Source organism: Arachis duranensis, chromosome 10 (assembly GCF_000817695.3).
Source record: "Arachis duranensis cultivar V14167 chromosome 10, aradu.V14167.gnm2.J7QH, whole genome shotgun sequence".
In the NCBI taxonomy this organism is placed as follows: Eukaryota; Viridiplantae; Streptophyta; class Magnoliopsida; order Fabales; family Fabaceae; genus Arachis; species Arachis duranensis.
The window spans coordinates 82828160-82845856 of record NC_029781.3 but is presented as its reverse complement, the minus strand read 5'-3'; the positions used below and the strand labels follow the sequence as shown (position 1 = coordinate 82845856).

The 17697-nt window shown below is 37.0% G+C and overlaps 1 protein-coding gene and 1 long non-coding RNA gene across 2 annotated transcripts; both read right to left on the bottom strand.

The window, feature by feature from the left end:
• Positions 1–170: 170 nt before the first annotated feature.
• On the bottom strand, positions 171–1008 carry LOC127742377 (uncharacterized). The gene is made up of 2 exons (XR_008003562.1): positions 803–1008; positions 171–458 (listed from the first exon to the last, which is right to left on the bottom strand). It is a non-coding gene; the product is annotated as an uncharacterized LOC127742377 (long non-coding RNA).
• A 25-nt stretch (positions 1009–1033) lies between these two features.
• Positions 1034–2454, bottom strand: LOC107470499 (uncharacterized). The gene has a single exon (XM_016089899.3). It carries the CDS (start codon positions 2375–2377, stop codon positions 1340–1342), a length of 1038 nt encoding a protein of 345 aa, XP_015945385.1. The 5' UTR covers positions 2378–2454; the 3' UTR covers positions 1034–1339.
• Positions 2455–17697: the final 15243 nt, after the last annotated feature.

The window sequence follows — 17697 nt, the reverse complement described above, 5'->3', positions numbered from 1 at the left end:
AAAGTTTTACATTTTTCTTTTCCTTAAAAGTTTTAAATAATTGTAAATATTCTTATGACATACACTACTGTGCTTTAATAATGCAATTAGGAAGAAATATTTGTGATGATGATAAGAATTAAGAACAAACGAAGTCCACATAGATTGGCAGTCATGGTAGTTTTATCGTATGACCAAGCACTAAACTCGGTTAATTAATAATGTTATGAATACATAGAGAAAAAGTTTTCTTGACCCAGTAAAAGCTAAGCAGCTTAACAAACAGAGAGGCATCTATTTTCGCTTTGGTGCTCGCAAGTCACAACACTAAGCAGAGGAATCTTCATCCAAAACACAAACTCCATGTCGTGTGGTCCACTCCCACAGCTAGCCAAGTACGCAACCACCATCAACAAATGCTTCTATTGCCATTTCTTATGCAGTTCCTGTCAGCCACCTCTTCCCCTTTTATTTCATACCTTCCCAAACGGAAATAACTATTCTTAGCTAAACTTGCTGCACCCTTTTTTTTATGGCTTTAAAATCATCTTTGAAGGTAATTTATTAAGGCGTTTGTTATATGGCTGCCTAAAAGTTCGATGTCAAATAGTTGATATCTAATTGAAAAGTATAGAATTTAATAAATCTTAAAATATTTAACATTTGCTATAAAATTTAATATTTTTTATATGGTCCCCATATTTGTTTTATAGCTAGTTGATGGACTGGGTCGGTCAAGCAAGTTGACGGCTACAGCCTACAAAGTTAGTTAGCTGCCATTTCCGAACAAAAAAAAGAAAACACAAGTGGTATGCGGTCCTACCTTCACATGTCTTGGATCCGATCCAAATCCAATTCTTAGATTAGAATACACACCAGCACCACTCTTTAGACGTCAACCCTAAGGAACACCAACAATCTTAATTCTTTTCTTCTTCAGAGCGCGCAACAATAATGCAGCTTCCATTGAACTCCTTCCATCGTAGTATGTAATATGCTTTAATCAACTTCATTCTCTTAGCCCCAAACATATATAAAAAGAGAGAGAATCAGATAGAACAACCTCAAACTGGTGACACTGAATCTTGTAAAAGAGAAATGAATGTGTTAGTGACAGAATCTAGGAATAGATTCTGACGATAGCAAACTGTATACCCTAAACTAGTAGATTTCTTGGAATCTCTTTATGTCCACGAAACAAATGGGTTAGTGCCGCATCATTGACGTTTGACAACAACAAGGGAAGGAGGAAAAAAGAAAAAAAAAATGTAATCTAAAATGCCTAAAATTCTAAGCAGTTAGCATAGAAATTAACGTAGTAACAAGAAGGGAATAGTAGAATCCAATGTAAGAAGAGGAATCAGCGCTTCCATGCATAAACAATGAGTGAGAAGCCAACGGGATCTACCAACTCGTTCTCCTCCACACTGGACCATTCCAACACGGAGGAGCTTCCGCCGAATGACCCGGCGGAGGAACCCACCGAGACGGAAGAAGACGACATCTTGGCCCAGTCGCAGGAGCCACTCAAACCCAAGTTCCAGTTCTGCTGCGCCCATGGATTCACGACGTTCCTGTCCACGCCATGTTCATCCGCCTCGAACTTGAACATGAAAATGGCGTGCCCATCGCCGTTACTATCCTTGTCGAAGAGCCAGTTGTACACGTCCCACGAGATCTGAACCGGAACGCCGTCGATTTCAACTCTCTCATTGCCCCTGAACTTCCACTTGAGGCGCTTTATCTGCAGCACCCTGTCGCCGTCGACGGAGAAAGAGAGCTTGGAGGAGGCAGAGTCGTTATCCCTGGAGGAGCCGCAGTCGATTTGAATACGGCGGGTCTTGCCGCCGAAAATGGCGGTGGTGGAGTAAACGGTGTCGGCAAAGACGTGTTCCTTCTTGAGGAGGAGGGAGTGGGGGTTGTTAGCGTGGAGAGCCTTGGACTTGGAGTAGGCGTCTTTGGGGGAATCGCCGAGGAGGAGAACGATGCGGTTGTGGACGACGAGCGCGAGGTAGAAGGAGGAGTGGGGTTCCGGGGAGAAGGAGGAAGAGAACTTGGCCTTGGAGAGGTTCCAGAAGAGTCGCGTGGTGGAAGAGAGGGTTTTGGATCCGTGCTTCTTCCAGAATATGAAGGGCTTTATGTGAAGTTGAAAGGAGGAAGAAGAAGGAGAAGAAGAAGAAGAAGAAGAAGGGGAATCGAAGGGGTTGTGGTTGTGGACCTGGACGTGGAGGGAGCGGCCTAAGATAGAGCGTGACCATGTTAGAGTCACGAGGCCCGTGTCGGTGTGGTACAGGTATGTGGTCAGGTTGGGGTTGGAGGAGCCTGGTGGCGCCGGTAATGGAGGACAATTACGGCGGGTGTGGGATGGCCGAAAGCAGGAAGGGAATGGCGATGACATTATTCTTTATTATTTATTGTGTTTATGATTTTCAAGAATGGGGATTTGGGAGGGGCTTTTATTTCCGGATCCGGATGAACAAGACCAACACACAGAGGGGACCAAGAGAGAAAACTGTCTCCTTCAACACCGGTTAAATTACCGCAACAAAGTTAACCAAATTACCGCAACAAACAAAGTTACTACTCATAATTACCTTATTGCCACTGTGCAACAATGGACTATCAATGTAACCGATCAAAACTTTCTCTTCCTTAAGTTAGACAAAATTGTTTGATAAATTCAGGAATTAATTCCCTCTTAAATTAAATTAAAATAATGAAATATAGTTACGGATTTAATAATCATTACTTTTTTTCTAATTTATCAAAAATTTTATTTTGTATCATATTTTTCTAAATTAACATACCGGGTCAAAAAAAAGTATAAGATATACACATATTTCTTTTTTATTTTAACATTTTAAGCTAAATTTAATTTTGATATACTATTATTGTAGATTTTTTTTATACATACACTTAATTAGGTAATGTTACATAAAAAAAAGGTAAAAATTCAGGTAAAGTCGACTTTACGTGAAGTTGATATCTAAAAGCCGTTAAATGAAAATTTTTCAAGTGAAGTCGACTTCACGTCACGTGAAGTTGATATCTAAAAGCCGTTAAATGAAAATTTTTTCAAGTGAAGTCGACTTCACATGAAGTTGATATCTGAAAGTCGTTAAATGAAAATTTAGTAAAATCAGTCAAATCATCGAACAACTCTCAATATCAACTTCACGTGAAGTTGACTGCACCTGAGTTTTCACCTAAAAAAATAATTATCTTTTATATTAACAACAAAAAAAGTTACTCAAAAAAATAAATATGATTGGATACCTATAAAAAATATTCTATATTAACATAATCAAAATTAAACTCCTCTAAGTTTAAAAAAGTTTTGCATGATAAAAGTAGAAGACTAATTCTATGATGCTTATTATTTAGTATCTAATTTTTGTCTAATTTATTTTTTATAATAAATTTTAAATATTAAAAAATATTTATTTATATATTTTTTAAATTAATTATTAATTTTTTATTTTTTGTCAAGTTAAAAATTATTTTTTAGACACCGAGCAATTATCACTAATTTTTGGTCTAATTTTATTAAGTACCTACTAACCCTCACTCTTCTATATCAATAACGCATTATTAGTTGTTTAATTCTAATTTTTTAACAGAATTAAATTTTAAATATCCACTAAAATATGTGAGCATCTCTAAAATCAATTAGAAAATAGAGGCTATATGGATTTCTATCTTGTACAATTATATATAAGAGATCACGAGAGCAATGCTTTTGCTAGATATTAATGTCTTCATTAAGAATGTTAAATTTTGTAAAGAGATCACGAGAGCAATGCTATATTTGCTAGATATCAATATCTATCTTAATAAGAATGTTATTATTAGAGACTAAGTTAGGGATTTAGGGTTTAAAAAGCAAATTGGTCAATCATTAGACGTAAAGAGACTTAGGTGTGTTAGGTATTATGATTCCGTTAGCGTGTTTGTGTCTGCAAAATGACAACTAGGGGAGAATTATTGAATTGAAGGTAAGCGTTCTAATTTGGAGGGACTTGGCTACTTGGAATTCCTTTTTGCATGAGATCACAATCTCTCAAATGGCAAAAGAGAGATGTAATTCTATTTTGGGTGAGAACTTGCAATTTGACAAATCCCAACATCATCGTCATAAAATAACATACTTATAAAAAAATATGTAGATAATAAATTAGTTATTTAATATTTATATTATTTGTATCTTTTTAGAATTTAATTTTAGGGTAAATCACCCTTTTAAAATGATTGAGAGTCAATATTATCGATTGTCCAATTTTAATTTTCGTTTTAAAATTCTCTTTATATAAATCGATCTAACTTAAAACGATTTACTAGAGAAGTCTAGTAAATCAGTTTAAGTTAAATTGATTTAGTATATCCCCTTAAATCATTCTATCATAAATTGATTTAGTAGAAAAGCAACTTTGTATAGTAAATTAATTTATCTTAAACCAATTTACTAGGATAATCGAAAAATATAGTAAATCGAGGCTTCCAACGATTATATAAATCAATATATGTTAAACCATTTTCTAGGACTCCCAACGGCTATATAAATCAATCTATGTTAATATAATTTTCTATGAGAAGACGTTATAAAATTCGTTTTTACTCACTCCGATTTATCATTCTCCATACTACACTTCTTTTCTTGAGAGAATCCGACGAGGATCATGAATATCCAACGAGTGAAGTATCAGTGATGAAAGATAGGGACAAAATGGATTGTTTCTATCAATTGGATAGTCTTACTCATATTGTTGGACATATACATAAATACGTTAGTGTTTAAAATTCGTAGTTTTATCATATTAGATTAAAAGTTAATTGCTAGCATATTAATTTTAGGATGATTGTGATAATGTTAATGATATAAATAAAGTTGGATAGAGTAGGATTTGTGGTCTATATTGTAGAAAGCTATCAGTTAGGATAGATAACATATACAAGGGTGAATTTGTGTTAGTTTAGAGTTGGTATAGATGATGTATACTTTGAATTAGGACTTATAGTTAAGTTAGTATTTATCGAATTAGATTTGTTTTTAAATTTAGCGGTTGAATGCAATAATTTATTATGGTTTGAATGCTTGTTGTAGTTAGTTATGTATGAGATATTGATCGCATAATAATTGTGTGTTATAGATGACTCGTTGTATTAAGACCATTAGAAAGTAGTAGAGTATGACTCTTCATGACCGCCTCATTCTCTACTTGGAGGCTGTAGAATTGTACTACCTAGTTAGGCTCAACGATCATTAGTTCAAGCTTGATAAGCCCCCTGATTAGTATATTTATTGAGTTGTAGTGTCTTGAGATGCATATGTTCCATATGCTGTTCAGTGAATGCACTATTACATTACAGGATGTGGCCTACCAACTTGGGCTTCTGATTGAAGATAATTATGTTAGTGGGTGTTTTACAGATTTGAACAGCATATTCCTGGTGGGAGACTAGCTTGGGTTCGGTTCTAAAAGTTTTTTGGAGAACTTCCTCTTGTAGCGTACATCGACAAGTTCACTATTGCATACATGTGGTTTTAGGAGGGGTTTGCAATGCTCCCTCCCGATGCGAGTGAGGATACTGTTAGGGTGTATGCTCGAACATACATTACTCAATACATTTATTACCAAGTATGTATGAGGTCTGTTATATCTCCTAATCTCCTAAGTACCTTCCTTTGCCGATGGATAATCTGAATCAACCAATTGTAATCTTTTCCAAACTCTTTGTACTTTTCATGGTACTTTGTAAGGTTCCACATCGGTTGGAGAGGGGAACGAAGCATACCTTATAAGGGTGTGGATACCTCTCCTTAGTATGACACGTTTTGACGAGTGAGTTGGGGGGTTTCGGCTATCATCCCTATCATCAAAGGCAAAACCGTGAGGCCTTGTGTGCCAAAACGAACAATATCGTGCTAGCGGGTGGTCTGAGCTGTTACATATGGTATCAGAGCTGGAGTCCGGATCGATGTGCCAGCAAGGGCACTGGGCTCCCTTAGTAGGATAGATTGTAAGGTCCCACATCGGTTGGAGAGGAAAACGAAGCATACCTTATAAGGGTGTGGATATCTCTCCCTAGCATGACGCGTTTTGACGAGTGAGTCACATCGGTTGGAGAGGGGAACGAAGCATACCTTATAAGGGTGTGGATAAGTTACTGGATTACTGGATTAATGGTTCAACTGGTGGATCATTAGTCGAACCGTTTGACCTGTTAATAATTAAATAAAAGTATGAATTTAACTTTGATACATTATATCCAATTATGTAATACCATGTCAGCAAAAGTAGTTATCTTTTATATTGACCGCATAAATGGTTATTCAAAAGAACGGATGTGATTGGACAACTATGTAAAATATTATATATTGTTAATATATCAAAATTAAATTATAAAAATAAATAAATACACTATTATTATTGAAGAATAAAAATAATATATATTGTTTAAATTTTATTGCTTTAATTTAAATATAATTGCTTTAATATGATATATATAATTATTAGTCTTTACTCTTTAGTAGGATAAAACAAAAAAAATAAGGTTTTCATAATATATACAATTATTAGCATTAAACATATTGAATGACAAGCTCGCCTAGTGGAAAACTGAAGTGAATGCTTTTTGAAGCTCCCAAGTTTGAGCTTCATTTGTGCCATTTTTGGATTATTCCAAAAAATTGTCTCCTATCGTGATTTAGTGCACCGCTAGTGCACCATGGAGGCGTGCTGGAGATGTTAACTCGATAGGTCAACAGGTCCAGTTCAAGCTGAGTTGACTGATTTAAAGCGGGTTAGACTGGTTTTCTATAGGTTTATTATGAAAATAGTTAGATTCTTAATCCGGATCGATGTAAGATCCAATTCACTAGATTTTTAGTTGAACCGACTGGTCCAATCTGAGTTTGATAACTATGATTCTGACTATAGAGCTCTAGTGCATAAATATTTGAGCTGTTTTGAATGGTGCATTCATAGAAGGCTCTTTAAAGTTAAAAAAACTTCTTTACATTTCAACTCCAAAACTTTTAGTAATATTTTTATCAAGAGGAGAGATTTGAAAGTTTGACCAAATAAGATTAAAAAATAATTGGAGGGCTATAATGACCCAAATCTGAGGGAGAAAGAAGAATAGATCAAGGCTAACTATTATATTTTCTTGGCTCTAAAGGAGATGCTGTGATACCAAAAATCTAGAAAGTAGTGGTTCAATATGGTAATCAGAATACAAAAATTTTTCATATGTAAATGATCATCAAAAGGAATGCAAATAAGGTTCATGGCCTATTGATTGGTGATGGGTGTTGGTCGAATGTCCCTGAGATCTTACAACACGAAGTGCTAAAGTTTTACAAGAATCTCTTTGACACTACATAACAGGTTGATATTTACTATATAAATGAGTTTTTTCGATGCTTAAGACATGATGCTTGTGTCTTTCTCACAAACATATTTTTCAGTTGGAGATCAAAGGAACTATTGATAGCATGAGCCCCATTAAAGCCCTAAGTCCTTATGGTTTTCAAGCATTTTTCTTCAAAGAATATTGGGACGTGGTTGGTTAGAAGGTTTTAGAAGAACATGAAGAGGTCCTTTTGGGGTAAACTTTTAAGTTGTGCATTGGTGGAGATTGATGAGCGGATATTTTATACGCTTTTTGGGGGTGATTTCACATAGTTTTTAGTAGGATCTAGCTACTTTAGTACATTTTTATTAGTTTTTATGCAAAAATCACATTTCTGGACTTTACTATGAGTTTGTGTGTTTTTTCTATGATTTCAGGTATTTTCTGGCTGAAATTGAGGGACCTTAACAAAAATCTGATTCAGAGGCTGATAAAGGACTGCTGATGTTGTTGGATTCTGACCTTCCTGCACTCGAAGTGGAAGTTTTGGAGCCACAGAAATCCAAATGGTGCGCTCTCAATTTCGTTGGAAAATAGACATCCAAGGATTTCCATCAATATATAATAGTCCATACTTTGCCCAAGTTTAGACGACGTAAACTGGCGGTTAACACCAGCTTTCTACCCTATTCTGGCGTCAAACGCCAGAAACAAGTTACAAACCAGAGTTAAACGCCAAAAACAGGTTACAAACTGGCGTTTGACTCCAAGAATAGTCTATGCACGTGAAAGCTTCAATGCTCAGCCCCAGCACACACCAAGTGGGCCCCAGGAGTGAATTTCTGCACTATCTATCTTAGTTTACTCATTTTCTGTAAACCTAGGTTACTAGTTGAGTATAAAAACTACTTTTAGAGATTTATTTTGTACCTCATGACATTTTTACATCCGAACTTGTACCTTTGACGGCATGAGTCTCTAAACCCCATGGTTGGGGGTGAGGAGCTCTGTAGCGTCTCGATGAATTAATGTAAGTATTTCTGTTTTCTATTCAATCTCGCTTGTTTCTATATCAAGATATTCATTCACACTTCAACATGATGAATGTGATGATTCGTGACAATCATCACCATTCTCAACCTATGAACGCATACCTGACAACCACTTCTGTTCTACCTTAGATTGAATGTTTATCTCTTGGGTTTCTGGCTCACGAGTTTGATTGCCTCTCCTGACAACAGAGCATTCAATCCGTGAGTCCAGAGTCTTTGTGGTATAAGCTAGAACCAATGGACAGCATTCTTGTGATCTAGAAAGTCTAAACCTTGTCTGTGGTATTCCGAGTAGGATCTGGAAGGGGATGTCTGTAATGAGCTTCAAACTCACGAGTGTTGGGCGTAGTGACAGACGCAAAAGGATCACTGAATCCTATTCCAACATTAGTGAGAACCAAAAGATGATTAGCCATGTACATGGACCCTTTTCACTGAGAGGACGGCTGGTAGCCATTGACAACGGTGATCCACCAACATACAGCTTGCCATGGAAGGAGACCTGCGTGCGTGAAGAAGTAGACAGTAGGAAAGCAGAAATTCAAGGGACAGAGCATCTCCAAAACTCCAACCCATTCTCCATTACTGTGTAACAAATATTCCTTTCATGCTCTTTCACTTTTCATAATAAAAACTAAGAAACCTATTGATATCCTGACTAAGAATAATAAGATAACCATAGCTTGCTTCAAGCCGGCAATCTCTGTGGGATCGACCCTTACTCTCGTAAGGTATTACTTGGACGATCCAGTGCACTTGCTGGTTAGTTGTGCGAAATTACATAGTATGAGTGTAATTTTTGTGCACCGAATTTTTGGCGCCATTGCCGGAGATTGTTCGAGTTTAAACAAATGACGGTTTATCTTGTTACTTAGATTAGGAAAAATTTGTCTTTTTGGTTTAGAATCACTAGGATTGCATCTTTTATTATTCCTTTTTAAAAATCTTTCAAAAATATTATTTTTCTTCATTAGTTTTTAATTTTTCTTTGAGTCTTTTGTTTGAGTTTAGTTTCATATCTTAAGTTTGGTGTCAATTGCATATTTTTATTTTCCTTTAATTTTTTGAGTTTGTGTTCATTGTTCTTGCTATTTTTCTTGTTTGATCATTAGTTTGTCTTGTTTTGTGTCTTTTTTTGTTTTTCTTGTGCATTTTTAAATTTTCAGTTTTCAAAAAATTTTCATATATATTAAAAATACCTTTTTAAAACACGTTAAATTTATAGCTCAGTTGGCTAGAGCGTTGTGCTTGTGTTCTTGGTAATTGGGTATCTTCCTTTTAAAACTTTTTCAAAAATAATTTTTCTTTGATTAAATCTTGTGCCAAAATTTAAGTTTGGTGTTCTCTTGTTAATTTTTCTTTAGTTTTCGAAAATTTTATTTTGGTTTTCTAAAAATTTTAAGTTTGGTGTTCTTTCTTTTGTTCTTGTTGTTCTTGTGAGTCTTCAAGGTATTCTTGAGTCTTCTTTGTGTTTTGATCTTAAAATTTTTAAGTTTGGTGTGCCTTGGTGTTTTCCCTCTAAAATTTTCGAAAACAAGGAGCATTGGATCTGAAAATTTTAAGTCTTGTGTCTTTTGTGTATTTTTCTCTTTCATAATAAAATTCAAAAATAAAAAATATATCTTTTCCTTTAATTTCTCATAATTTTTGAATCCCTTGAGTTGACTTGGTCAAAATTTTTCAAATCATATCCTTTTAAGATTTTTAAAAATCATATTTTTTTAAAAAACATCCTAACCACTTTCTCTCTCCTCACTTTTTTCAAAAATCCTCTTAAAAAATTTTCAAAATTTTTAATTATTTTTTATTTAATTTAGTTTTTATTTTATTTTTTCAAAATTTTTTTTAAATAAATATACTAAAATAAATATACATCGTCTCCCTTACTCCATCATGGACCTAAGTGAAAATGAACAGTCCAGAAGGACTCTGGGGTCATATGCCAACCCCACTACTGCTTCATATGGGAGTAGTATATGTATACCCTCCATCGGAATCAGTAGTTTTGAGTTGAATCCTCAGCTCATTATCATGGTGCAGCAAAATTGCTAGTATTCTTGTCTTCCACAGGAAGAACCTACTGAGTTTCTGGCACAGTTCTTACAAATTATTGACACAGTACATGATAAGGATGTAGATTAGGATGTCTACAGATTATTACTGTTTCCATTTGCTGTAAAAGACCAAGCTAAGAGGTGGTTAAATAACCAACCTAAAGCTAGCATAAGAACATGGAAACAGTTGTCAGACAAATTCTTGAATCAATATTTCCCTCCTAAGAAGATGACACAGCTAAGGCTGGACATCCAAGGCTTTAAACAAGAGGATAATGAATTCCTTTACAATGCCTGGGAGAGGTACAGAGAGATGTTAAGGAAATACCCCTCTGAAATGTTTTCAGAATGGGTGTAGTTAGACATCTTCTACTACGGGCTTACAGCAAAAGCTCAGATATCTCTAGACCACTCAGCTGGTGGATCTATACACATGAGAAAAATAATTAAAGAGGCTCAAGAGCTCATTGATACACTTGCTAAAAATCAGCATCTGTACTTAAGTAGTGAGTCCTCCATAAAGAAGAGGCTAAGGCAGTGTCTACTGAACTTAGTCCTCTAGAACAAGTCACTGAAATCAATAAGCATTTATGTTATTTGACAGAACAGTTGGCAGAATTCAAAGAGATGTTACAAGATACTAAGGATGCTAACAGGAACATGGAAGCACAACTTGACCAGACAAGACAGCAGTTATCAAAACAGATAATAGAAGAGTGCCAAGCAGTTCAATTGAGGAGTGGAAAAATATTGAATACCTCAGCTCAAGGCAGCAGAAAACCAAGAAAAGAACAAATCATAGAGGATGAGCAGACCGCTACCCAAAATCTCTCTGAGGACAGTAAGAGCCCAGAGAGGAATAATTCTGGCGTTCAAACACCAGAAAGGGGTGAAAAAGTGGCGTTAAACGCCCAGGGGTCGCCCAGTTCTGGCGTTCAAACGCCAGAAAAGGGAGAAAAAGTGACGTTAAATGCCCAAACCATGTTCAGTTCTGGCGTTCAAATGCTAAAAAAGGGAGGAAATCTGGCGTTAAACGCCAATCCAACTCCCAATCCTGGCGTTCAAATGCCTATGAGGGGTCAGACACTTGAAAGTGCTGATAATAACTCTCTCAAGAAGGCTTCTCAACCTACCTCTGTAGAAAATAAACCTGCAGCAACCAAGGTTGAAGAATACAAAGCCAAAATATCTTATCCTCAGAAACTCCGCCAAGCAAAACAGGATAAACAATTTGCCCGCTTTGCAGACTATCTCAGGACTCTTGAAATCAAGATTCCGTTTGCAGAGGCACTTGAGCAAATACCCTCTAATGCTAAGTTCATGAAAGAGATCTTAAGTCATAAGAAGGATTGGAGAGAAATTGAAAAAGTTTTTCTCACTGAAGAATACAGTGCAATCATTTTAAAGAGCTCACCAGAGAAGCTTAAGGATCCTGAAAGTTTTATGATACCATGCACATTAGAGGGAACCTATACCAAGACAGCTCTATGTGATCTTGGGGCAAGTATCAATCTAATCCCTGCATCCATTATCAGAAAGCTTGGCTTGATTGAAGAAGTCAAACTAACCAGGATATGTCTTCAAGTTGCTGATGGCTCCATTAAATACCCATCAGGCGTGATTGAAGATATGATTGTCACAGTTGGGCCATTCGCCTTTCCCACTGATTTTGTAGTGATAGAAATGGAGGAGCACAAGAGTACAACTCTCATTCTAAGAAGACCTTTCCTAGCAACTGGACGAACCCTCATTGACGTCCAAATAGGGGAAGTAACCCTGAGAGTCAATGAGGATGAGTTTAGGTTGAATGCTATTGAAGCAATGAAGCACCCAGACACATCAAAAGACTACATGCGTGTTGATATCATTGATTCCCTGGTACAGGAGATCAATATGGCTGAGAGTCTCGAATCAGAGTTAGAGGATATCTTTAAAGATGTTCAGCCTGATCTGGAGGAACTAGAGGAAATACAAGAACCTCTGAAAATTCCTCAGGAAGAGGAGAAACCTCCTAAACCTGAGCTCAAACCACTACCACCATCCCTAAAATATGCATTTCTGGGAGAAGGTGAAACTTTTCCTATAATCATAAGCTCTACCTTGGAGTCACAGGAAGAGAAAGCACTAATTCAGGTGCTAAGGACACACAAGACAGCTCTTGGGTGGTCCATTAGTGATCTCAAAGGCATTAGCCTAGCCAGATGCATGCACAAGATCCTACTGGAGGATAATGCCAAACCAGTGGTTCAACCACAAAGGCGGCTGAATCCAGCCATGAAGGAGGTGGTGCAGAAAGAGGTCACTAAATTACTAGAGGTTGGGATTATTTATCCCATTTCTGATAGCCCCTGGGTGAGCCCTGTCCAAGTTGTACCCAAAAAGGGAGGCCTGGCAGTGGTTCATAATGAAAAAAATGAACTGATTCCTACAAGAACAATTATAGGGTGGCATATGTGTATTGACTACAGAAGAATCAATACTGCCACCAGAAAGGATCATTTTCCTTTATCATTCATAGACCAAATGCTAGAAAGGCTAGCAGGTGATGACTATTACTGCTTTTTGGACGGCTACTCAGGCTACAACCAGATTGCAGTAGATCCCCAGAATCAAGAGAAAATAGCATTCACATGTCCATATGGAGTATTTACCTACAGAAGAATGCCATTTGGTCTGTGTAATGCACCAGCAACCTTTCAGAGATGCATGCTCTCTATTTTCTCTGATATGGTGGAAAAATTTTTGGAAGTCTTCATGGACGACTTCTTAGTATTTGGAGATTCATTTAGCTCCTGTCTTGACCATCTAGCACTTGTTCTGAAAAGGTGCCAAGAGACCAACCTAGTTTTAAATTGGGAGAAATGTCACTTTATGGTGACTGAAGGAATTGTCCTTGGGCACAAAATTTCGAACAAAGGCATAGAGGTGGATCAAGTTAAGGTGGAGGTAATCGAAAAATTACCGCCACCTACCAATGTTAAGGCAATCAGAAGTTTTCTAGGATATGCAGGATTCTACAGGAGGTTTATAAAGGATTTTTCAAAAATCGCAAAACCTTTGAGTAACCTGCTAGCTGCTGATACACCATTTGTCTTTGACACAGAGTGTTTGCAGGCCTTTGAGACTCTGAAGGCTAAGCTGGTCACTGTGCCTGTCATTTCTACACCGAACTGGACATTACCATTTGAATTAATGTGTGATATCAGTGACTATGCTATTGGTGCAGTATTGGGACAGAGGCATGACAAGCTTCTGCACGTCATTTACTACGCTAGCCGTGTTCTAAATGACACGTAGAAAAATTACACAACCACAAAAAAGGAATTGCTTGCAGTGGTTTATGCCATTGACAAGTTCAGATCTTATTTGGTAGGATCAAAAGGGGATTGTGTACACTGATCATGCTACTCTTAAATATTTACTCACAAAGCAGGATTCAAAACCCAGGCTCATAAGATGGGTGTTGCTTCTGCAAGAGTTTGATATAGAAATAAGAGACAGAAAAGGGACAGAGAATCAAGTAGCAGATCACCTGTCCCAGATAGAACCAGTAGAAGGGATGTCTCTCCCCCTCACTGAGATCTCTGAAACCTTTCCAGATGAGCAACTCTTTGCCATTCAGGAAGTGCCATAGTTTGCAGATATTGTAAACTATAAAGCTGCAAGATTCATTCCCAAGGAGTTCAGCAGCAGACGGACTAATCCGTAGGTGCGTGCCTAGAGAAGAGGCGCAGAAAATCCTATGGCATTGCCATGGATCACAATATCGAGGACATTTCGGAGGTGAGCGAATAGCCACCAAAGACCTCCAATGTGGCTTCTACTGGCCTACAATTTATAGAGACTCCCAACAGTTTGTACGTAACTGTGACAGTTGCCAGCGAGCTGGTAATCTGCCTCATGGTTATGCCATGCCTTAACAAGGGATCTTAGAGATTGAGTTATTTGATGTATGGGGTATTGACTTCATGGGTCCTTTCCCACCATCATACTCAAACACTTACATTCTGGTGGCAGTAGACTATGTATCTAAATGGGTGGAGGCAATTGCAACACCCACTAACAATACTAAGATAGTACTGAAGTTCCTCCACAAATATATCTTTAGCAGATTTGGTATCCCTATAGCACTGATTAGTGAAGGAGGCACTCATTTCTGCAATAAACAGCTTTATACTGCCATGGTCCGATATGGAATTAGCCACAAGGTGGCAACTCCATATCATCCACAGACCAATGGGCAAGCTGAAGTCTCTAATAGAGAACTATAAAGAATCTTGGAACGGACTGTCATTGCCCATAGAAAGGATTGGGCAAAGAGCTTGGATGATGCTCTATGGGCATACAGGACAGCATTCAAGACTCCTATAGGAACCTATCCATACCAACTTGTGTATGGGAAGGCCTGTCACCTGCCCGTGGAATTGAAGCATAAAGCCTACTGGGCAACCAGATTCTTAAACCTTGATACCAAATTAGCTGGAGAGAAAAGATTGCTCCAACTGAATGAGCTAGAGGAATTCAGACTCAATGCTTTTGAAAATGCCAAAATTTACAAGGAGAAAGCAAAGAGATGGCATGATAAGAACCTGTCATCTAGAGTTTTTAAGCCAGGACAAAAGGTTCTGCGGTTTAACTCTAGGCTCAGGCTATTCCCTGGGAAACTAAAATTCCAGTGGAGAGGACCATATGTGATTACAGGCGTGTCACCATATGGATATGTAGAGCTTCAGGATATTGATTCTGACAAAAATTTCATTGTTAATGGACAGAGAGTCAAACATTATCTTGAAAGCGATTTCGAGCAAGAGTGCTCAAAACTGAGACTAGATTAAAGCTCAGTAAGGTCCAGCTAAAGACAATAAAGAAGCGCTTGCTGGGAGGCAACCCAGCCATTACTATAGTTTACTTGTCATTTAAATAATAATTATAGAAGTTAAATAAATTATCATCAAGAACTAATTCTCATTTACAGGAGTTCATAGAGTTACAGAAGGATTCAGAGCAAAAAGCAGAGAAAAAAAGCTCACTGGTACGAAAACACTAGTAAGAGGCACTTTCTGGCGTTTAACGCCAGTCAGGGTACCTGGCTGGGCGTTAAACGCCCAAAATAAGCAACTTCTGGGCGTTAAACGCCAGAATGGGTACCATTCTGGGCATTTAATGCCAAAACTACAGCATCCTGGGCGTTTAGAAAAACGCCCAGTGATAAAGACTTTTCTGGCGTTAAATGCCAGCCAGGGTATCTGGCTGGGCGTTTAACGCCAGGAATGTGGAGGAGAGGCAATTTTGTTTTCCAACCCAATTTTTTAATTTTTATGTTTTCATCCATAATTTCTTGCATAAACATATTTCAAATCCTCATCTCTTCAATTTCAAATTTCAAAAAAAAAAAAATTATTAGAACTCTTAATCCTAAAATTCTTTTCTTATTTTCAAATCTTTTTCAAAATTCATATATCTTTTTAATTTCTTTTCAAATCTTTTTCAAACTTTATATATCTTGTTAATATCTTTTCAAATTTAGATTTATCTTTTTCAAAACTCTCTCTTATCTTTTCAATTTTAAAATTACATCTTTTGCATATCATAATTATCTTTTTACAAATCATATCTTCTATCATATATTTTTCAAAAATTTTTGAACCCACCCTTCCTTTTAAATTGAGATTCGGCCACCCCCTCTCCTCTACAATTCGAATTGGCTCTCCTCCTTCTCCTCTCCTTTCCTTTCTTTTGCTTGAGGACAAGCAAACCTCTAAGTTTGGTGTTTTGCGTGATCACTGAGCTAAGATTCACTAAAGAAAAACAAACCACTTCAAGAGGCAAGAAAGAGAATAATCCAAGACCACTTTGGAATCAAGAGAGGTTCTTAACCAAGGAACATTCGGACCATTACCATAAAATAATGGGTCTAAAGTCAGTGATCCCGGAAGTAAAATTTGATTTAAAAGAAGACGAATATTCGGAGATCCAAGAGCAAATTCGAAACAGAGGTTGGGAAATTCTAGCTAATCCTTAGACAAAAGTGGGTAGAAATATGGTTCAGAAATTCTACTCAAATCTGTGGCAAACAGAGAGGCAGAGAATGACTGGAACCGCTTTCTATACCTTTCGAATCATGGTCAGAGGGAAGATGATTTACTTCCACCTTGACAAAATAAGAGAGGTCTTCAAGCTACCTCAACTACAAGATGATCCAGAATCCTTCAATAGGAGAATGGTGTGTGATGATAAACGCTTGGACCAAATTCTAGAGGACATATACATGCCTGGAACCAAGTGGACAACCAGCACAAAAGGGGTTCCAAACCAACTCAAGAGAGGGGATCTCAAACCAATTACTAGGGGTTGGCTGGATTTCATTGGGCGTTCCATACTGCCTACTAGCAACCACTCCGAAGTCACTATCAAGAGAGTAGTGATGATCCATTGTATTATGCAAGGAAATGAAGTGGAGGTTCATCAACTGATTTTTTGTGAGCTCTACACAATTGCAAACAAAAACTCCAAGGACGCCAAATTGGCTTACCCAAATTTGATTTCTCTACTATGTAAAGAGGCTGGGGTGAAGATGGGAGTAGATGAGTTCATCCCAGTCGAACATCCAATCACCAAGAAGTCAATGGAGGGACAACAAGTACAAGAAAACTCCATCAAAAGGAGGGCGCAGGAATTCCTCCCAAAAATCCCTCAAATTGACTACTGGACCTGCCTAGAAGCATCTGTCACCAAGTTACAAGAAACTATGGATCAACTCAAGGAAGAACATTAGAATCAAAATTTTATGATCTGCAAACTGCTTAAGGAACAGGAGAAGCAAGGGCGTGAATTACAGGAGCTGAAGCGCCAGAAGCTTTCTCTTGAAGGTCTAGACAACCCACAAATTGAAGGAGCATCTATCTCCCAAAATAAAGGTTGTTCAGTCCTAATCTTAATTCTGTGATAACTTCAGCTATTAGAAATCTATCTTAGGAGTCATATGAGTAGTAGTAATTAGTATTTTTATTTTTATTTTTATCATCTCCAAGTAAGCTATAATTTATTTTTCTCATCATCATTAAACATGAATAAAATAGCAGATATTTTTAGAATAAGGAGGCAATTTTTTTCGAGTTCTTAATAAGAAAAATTCAAATTATTTATATGTGGTGGCAACACTTTTTGTCTTCTGAATGAATGCTTAAACAGTGCATATTTTTGATCTTGTTGTTTATGAATGTTAAAACTGTTGGCTCTTGAAAGAATGATGAAAAAGA

Coding starts and splice junctions, on each gene's coding strand:
- LOC107470499 (XM_016089899.3), bottom strand. CDS start 2,377: ATGTCATCGCCATTCCCTTCCTGCTTTCGGCCATCCCACACCCGCCGT.